This window comes from Vanellus vanellus (genome assembly GCF_965231255.1).
Source record: "Vanellus vanellus genome assembly, contig: HAP1_SCAFFOLD_45, whole genome shotgun sequence".
Classification (NCBI taxonomy): domain Eukaryota; kingdom Metazoa; phylum Chordata; class Aves; order Charadriiformes; family Charadriidae; genus Vanellus; species Vanellus vanellus.
Window position 1 is genome coordinate 425,397 of NW_028128545.1, and position 7,329 is coordinate 432,725.

Consider the following 7,329-nt stretch of genomic DNA (forward strand, 5'->3'; position numbering starts at 1 on the left):
ATGGGATGCACCCTCGAGTGCTGAGGGAGCTGGGGGAAGTCATTGCTGGGCCGCTCCCCATCATCTTTGAAAGGTCCTGAAGGACAGGTGAGGTGCCTGAGGACTGGAGGATAGCTAATATCACTCCAGTCTTCAAAAAGGGCAAGAAGGATGACCCGGGAAACTACAGGCCGGTATGCCTTACCTCCATCCCTGGAAAGATGATGGAACAGCTTGTGCTGGGTATCATCTCAAAGCACCTGGATGAAAAGAAGGTTATCAGAAGTAGTCAACATGGATTCTCTAAAGGGAAGTCGTGTCTGACTAACCTGATAGCATTCTATGATGAAGTGACTAGATGGGTGGATGAGGGGTGGGCAGTGGATGTTGTCTACCTTGACTTTGGCAAGGCTTTCGACACTGTCTCCCACATCATCCTCACATGCAAGCTTAGGAAGTGTGGGCTAGATGAATGGACAGTGGGGTGGATTGAGAACTGGCTGACAGATAGAGCTCAGAGGTTGTGGTTAGTGGTGCAGAGTCTGGTTGGAGGTCAGTAACAAGTGGTGTCCCTCAAGGGTCAGTACTGGGTCCAGTCCTGTTCAATATATTCATCGATGATCTGGATGAAGGGATAGAGTGTACCATCAGCAAGTTTGCTGATGACACTAAACTGGGAGGAGTGGCTGACACGCCAGAAGGCTGTGCTGCTTTACAGCGTGACCTGGACAGGCTGGAGAGTTGGGCAGAAAGGAACCTAATGAAATTCAACAAGGGTGAATGTAGGGTACTGCATCTGGGGAGGAATAACCCCACGCATCAGTACAGGTTGGGGGCTGACCTGCTGGAGAGCAGCTCTGTAGAAAGGGACCTGGGAGTCCTGGTGGACAACAAGATGACCATGAGCCAGCAATGTGCCCCGGCGGCCAAGAGGGCCAATGGCATGCTGGGGTGCATCAAGAGTGTGGCCAGCAGGTCGAGGGAGGTCATCCTCCCCCTCTACTCTGCCCTGGTGAGGCTGCATCTGGAGTACTGCGTCCAGTTCTGGGCTCCCCAGTTCAAGAAAGACAGGGATCTGCTGGAGAGGGTCCAGCAAAGGGCTACGAAGATCATTAGGGGATTAGAACATCTTTCATATGAGGAAAGGCTGAGGGACTTGGGTCTCTTTAGTCTAAAGAAAAGAAGAATGAGGGGGGATCTTATTAATGCTTTCAAATACTTAAAGGGAGGATGCCAGAGGGATGGGAGGAGACTTTTTTCAGTGGTGCCCATTAATAGGACGAGGGGTAATGGACACAAGCTTGAACATAGGAAGTTCCATCTTAACATGAGGAGGAACTTCTTCACTTTGAGGGTAGTGGAGGGCTGGAACAGGCTGCCCAGAGAGGTTGTGGAGTCTCCCACTCTGGAGATGTTCAAAACCCACCTGGACGCTGTCCTGTGCAACCTGTTGTAGGTGACCCTGCTCTGGCAGGGGTGTTGGACTAGATGATCTCCAGAGGTCCCTTCCAACCCTGACTATTCTGTGATTCCGTGATTCTGTGAAGAGCCCTGAGCGACCAGTGAGGGGCAGGACCTGCCTTCCCAGGGCCTGGGGGTCAGGGTTTGGCCTTTCTGCTGCATCAAACAAGCCAAGGGGTTCCTCAGCATTACAGCCACCTGCACAGTGCCTCTGCCTACCTGCAACCACAGCCTCCAGTTATCTCCTCTAATGAGTCCCTGGGGAGGCTTTGGCAGAAACGACCCTCAGTGGGGCCAATCAAAGCTTCAAGGTACTTTTCTTCTGACTTGGACTTATTATGAATAGAGGGTGTCCCTTCAGGTGGTCTGGACAGGGAGGAAAAGCAGTCCCTGGAGGTCTGACACTGTAGGACAGCTTTACTCCTCACCTCCCCACCCTCCCCATTTCTGACATTGGCCACCTGGGACTGACACCAGTGGTCCTTGCATCAGACTTCTCCACTGACGTCTGCAGCTGGATTGCCCCATTGCCCCATCTCCCACCTGCGCTCCTCAGAGCCCTGGCCGCACCCAGGCAAAGGAGAACTTTTCCTGGTTGTAAGTAAAGAAAAGTAAAGCATAATCGGTTTTCCTACACAATAACACACACTCCGCAATCACATGCACAGGACAAGCTCCCTCTCATGAGGCTGCCTTTCTACAAGGGAGTTCTTAGGAGAAATAGATTAGGAAGGTAGATAGAAAAGACAGATGTAAACAGAATTAAAGAGTTGGCCGAGGAGACAATTAGACTGTTGAAAGACAGGCAAGGTTTTAACTCCCTGAAAGTCAAAGCAGCAACACAGGTGAGAGGTATCTGACTGCAGAAAGAGTAAGGGGAGGAGAAAAGTGGTGAAGGATGGAAAGCCCCATGAATTAAAATTGAAAGATAAACCATATATAAAAATCCAGCATCAAGCTCCCAGGGTAACGATCATGTCACTGGGAACATCCCAGCCTGGTTTCACTGATGGACGGGAACGGGATTCCAGATCTGGATGAAGGAACACACCGATCAGGGTCAAAGGCAGACGAACAGATAGAGTCCTCCTCAGACACCGTCCATTGAAGAAAGAAGGCTGACCCTTTGATCCCTCTGCTTTTATACTGAGCATGAGGCACTGTCCGCTCCTCCCCGCAGGTGCAACCAGGCTACGCTGTTCCGCTTCCCACCCTCCAACGGGGCACATGACAAAGGTCACTGCCCTTGGGTGTTATAGCAATAAGTATAAGCAAGGGCCTCTCTGCGCATCATTCTGTGGCATCAACTAGAAACATCAGACTTTATTGGCTCAAAGCAGACACTGTCTGAAGAATATCCCATTAATTTCAGAGAGTGCAGTTAGTTAGAAGAGGCTTAGCTGAAAAGTAAAATTCTGAAAAAAAATTGGTAATGTTTTACTTCAAAGCAGGACATCAGCCCAGCTGTGAACAACTGGCTATAAGGAGACTGCAGGACACCACGTTCATGAGGAATCTAAGGAAGGGTGGGCTAGATGAGGAGACACTGAGGTAGACTGAGAGCTGAGTGTGTGACAGAACTCAGAGGGTTGTGGTTAATGGAGCAGTGTCAAGTTGGAGGCCTGTAACCAGTGGTGTCCCCCAGGGGTCAATACTCAGTCCAATCTTGTTCAATATATTCATCAGTGACCTGGATGAAGGCACAGCGTGTATCCTCAGCGAATTCGCTGATGATACCAAACTGGGTGGGGTGGCTGACACGCCAGAGGGCTGTGCTGCCATCCAGTGTGACCTGGACAGTCTGGAGAGCTGGGCAGAGAAGAACCTAATGAGCTTCTAGAAGAGCAAGTGTGGGGTCCTGCACCTGGGGAGGAAGAATGCAAACTACCAGTATAGGTTAGGGGTGGACCTGCTGGGAAGGAGTTCTGAGGAGAAGGATCTGGGGGCCCTGATATTATCCATGAGCCAGCCATGTTCCCTTGTAGCAAGGAAGGCCAATGGCATCCTGGCCTGCATAGGGAAGAGTGTGGCCCGTAGGTCGAGGGAGGTCATTGTCCCCCTCTACTCTGCACTGGTGAGGCCACAACTGGAATACTGTGTGCAGTTTTGGGCTCCCCAGTTCAAGAGGGACAGGCAACTGCTGGAGCTAGTCCAACGTAGGGCAACTAAGATGAGTGAGAGGTTGGAGCATCTCCCTTATGAGGAAAGGCTGAGAGAGCTGGGATTCTTTAGCCTGGAGAAGAGAAGGCTGAGGAGAGACCTTATCATTGCGCACAAGTATCTACATCTACCTCAGGTGTCACCTGTGCTTTGCATGGCTACAGGGGGAACATGAAATTCTTGCCTTTCACTGACTGGGTGTCCTATCTCCTAGTGGGACAAGAAGAGGGGATTCTTGGACCTAACTCTGTCTCTGACAGGGGAAATGACACTGCTGGAAAGAAGTTTCTCTGCCCAGCACAGGGAGAAAACATGAGTGCTGACTTCAGCTTGTTTCCCAGCAGGTTCCACTGGAGACCCAGGGACATCTCTGAGGGAGCCCAGAGGGGACAGAGGCAGTGCCACCGTGGGCTGGTCCTCTGCTGCTGAGCTGGGCCGGGCTGCTGGGCCAGAGGGAGCTCCTGGCAAGCAGGCAGCGCTACAGAGAGACAGCTCTGCCCAGGAGCAGCTCCTCTGCACAGCGCAGCAGGGCTGAGGGCACTGCCTGCAGGCAGCGAGGGCAGACAAGAGAAGGGAGAGAGAGGTAAAGGCAGTCTGGGGTGGGAGGACAGGAGAGAGCTCACCGGCGGAGAATCCTTCACAGCCTTTCCCATGGTAAGTCTCTGGCTGTGGGACAGTGCGGATGAGTTCCTGGCAGTGTCTCCTGGACCTGGCACATGCCATGGCTGATAGGAGCTATCAGGACGGCTCTCCTGGCTTTTCTGGTGTGGTGAAAGAAGATTTTCTTCAGAGCAGGGATGCCCTGCTGCACCATCAGAGGGAAAATGAAGGTCAGCTGCCTTCTCCCAGGAAGGGCTCTGAGGTTTGAAGATAGGTGTGCAGGCAGGGGTGGGCAGGGCTGTCCTTGCCAGCAGGGTCCCTGCACTCCGGGGGCTATGTGCCGGGGCAGGGACTCTGCCGCCTGCCAGGGTCAGCTCTCCGCCTGCCCGGGGAGCTCCCACGGCGCTGTGGGGAGAAGCTGTGGGTGGAAGGAGCAACTCCATGCATGGAAGTGTTCTGCTTCTTATGAGGGAGAACTGCGTGGGTCAGGGCTACTCACAGCTCAAGGGCAGTGGCAGAGGACACGTTTCAAGAAGAACATCAAGGCAGGGGTACCTGAAAGGGAAGGATTTTGTGCTTTCAGTCTTCTGCTTTTCTTTTTCTGTGTGAGGAGTGAGACATGGACATTCATCTCCCCATTCTTGAGAAGGCACTGAGTCTCCAAATTTGAGAGGTGAATAATTCTGAGATTAAGAAAAATCAATGCCCTACAGCTTACAGACAGCACCCAGCATCACCTTTCCAGCCTTATCAGGGTCGGTCAGATGTTCCTGTCAGAGCCTGCACCCACAGGGATGCTCCTGGGCAGTCTTCTGCTGCCAGGAGGTGTCTGCAGGGCAGAGCTGAGCACACAGAATCTATGATGGGTTCTGTGTGCACTGCCGGGGGGGAGACGTGCTGCCAGAGAAAGAGCTCTCAGCAGGGACAGCTCCAGGCAGCAGAGCCCTGGGCAGGGAGAGAGGGAGCAGCTCTCATGTGCCCTGGGAGGGTGATTCGGGCACCTTCCTGCCATCTCCTGTAATGAGGGCGCCTTCTACTGAAAATCCCCCGGTCTCCTCTCTCGCCCAGCAGAGCTTCTGACATCAAGGCTGTGGGATTTCTGGCTGAGGTGCCTCCTCAGCAGCCACACACCAAGGAGGAGAAACTCCTGAGCACTGTCTATAGGTCCCTTTCCTCCCTCAGCAGGAGTTATTTCTCCATCTTCCCCTCCTGTCCATGCTGCTCTTGTTCTTACCCTCGTACTCTACGGGGACAAGTGGGTTCAGGTGTGGCTCACACACCAACACTGCCACGCAATTGTGTCCATGGGACCAAGGTCCTTCAAACCACTGAAACCTGTGGGGCTGTGGAAAAATGCAGTGTGGAGCAGGGGGGTGAGCTGGCTCTGCTAAGATCACTGCGCTTTGAGCACTTCTGGGAGTTTCGCTGGCATTCTCCTGATGGAAAATGATGACCAGCTTGTCTTCATGACAGGTGGAATACGAGGTCAAAAGTCACACGAGGCAAACGGTGACTTTTGGAAGCTGCCACACATTCCCAGATTCCCACTGCTGTCGAGCAGGCGTGACTGCTCGAGAGCCCATGGGCAGAATGCTCCTCCTTGTGTCATGTTTGGCCAGCACATAGCAGAGCTCGGAACTTGGGGAATTCAAAAGGTGCTGAAAGGAAAGAGGAAGGTAATGTGTGTTTGGGAAGGACAGAGGAGAATGGGACACAGGGAATGTGACTAGTTTTGCTCAGAGCAGTCTGAACTTCTGAGTGTACTTTCTGCCTTTGGCAGAACCTCATGTACAAACAGATCAGATGTCCAACAGCAGCTCCATCACCCACTTCGTCCTCCTGGCATTCGCAGACACACGGGAGCTGCAGCTCTTGACCTTCTGGCTCTTCCTGGGCATCTACCTGGCTGCCCTCCTGGGAAACGGACTCATCATCACCGCCATCGCCTGTGACCACCGCCTCCACACACCCATGTATTTCTTCCTCCTCAATCTCTCCCTCCTTGACCTGGGCTCCATCTCCACCACTCTCCCCAAAACCATGGCCAATTCCCTCTGGAACACCAGGGCCATCTCCTACCAAGGGTGTGCTGCACAGGCCTTTTTCTTTTTCTTTTTCATTTCAGCTGAGTATTTTCTCCTCACAGTCATGGCCTATGACCGCTACGTTTCCATCTGCCAACCCCTGCACTACAGGACCCTCCTGGGCAGCAGAGCTTGTGTCTGCATGGCAGCAGCTGCCTGGGGCAGTGGGTTTCTCAATGCTGTGCTGCACACGGCCAATACATTTTCACTGCCCCTCTGCCAGGGCAATGCCCTGGACCAGTTCTTCTGTGAAGTCCCCCACATCCTCAAGCTCTCCTGCTCACATTCAGACTACCTCAGGGAAGTAGGCCTTCTTGTAGCTAGTGTCTTAATAGGATTTGTTTGCTTTGCTTTCATTCTCTTTTCCTATGTGCGAGTCTTCACGGCTGTGCTGAAGATCCCCTCGGAGGAGGGACGGCACAAAGCCTTTTCCACGTGCCTCCCTCACCTGGTCGTGGTCTCCCTCTTTATGAGCACTGTCATAGTTGCCTACCTGAAGCCCCCCTCCATCTCCTCAAAATCCCTGAACCTGTTTGTGTCATTTCTGTACTCGGTGGTGCCTCCAGCAGTGAACCCCCTCATCTACAGCATGAGGAACCAGGAGCTCAAGGATGCCCTAAAGAAACTGATGACTGGTTTCTTTTCAGAAGCAGCAATGAACTGCCCATCTGGTTCTGCATATCACTCATGATGTACCTCATTACAGGCCCAGACTAACTTTGGTATATTTTTCCTTTTGTTTCTTTGATTTTTAGCTTTTCTGGGTTGTATTAATGCTGTGAACAGAAGAGAAGAGTCACCCTGTATCCTATTTCTACGTCATCATCTGCCAAGGAGTGTAAACTTCCTTCTTCCACTTGAGCTTGTTCAGAAGCTCCCTGCTCAACCAGGCAGGCCTCCTGCGTCCCTTGGCTGATTTCTTGCTCTTCGGGATGCACAATCCTAAGCTTGGAGGAAGTGGTCTTTGAATACCAGCCAGCTTTCTTGAGCCCCTTTGCCTTCCAGAGCCCTAGTCCACGGGATCTCCCCAAGCAGTTTCTTGAAG

The 7,329-nt window shown here is 52.5% G+C and overlaps 1 protein-coding gene across 1 annotated transcript; it reads left to right on the top strand.

The window, feature by feature from the left end:
* Positions 1 to 6,003: 6,003 nt before the first annotated feature.
* LOC309684202 (olfactory receptor 14A16-like) lies at positions 6,004 to 6,975 on the top strand (the record flags this gene model as incomplete). Its single annotated transcript, XM_082500144.1, has 1 exon — positions 6,004 to 6,975. The coding sequence occupies one exon, from the start codon at positions 6,004 to 6,006 to the stop codon at positions 6,973 to 6,975; it is 972 nt and encodes a 323-aa protein (XP_082356270.1).
* Positions 6,976 to 7,329: the final 354 nt, after the last annotated feature.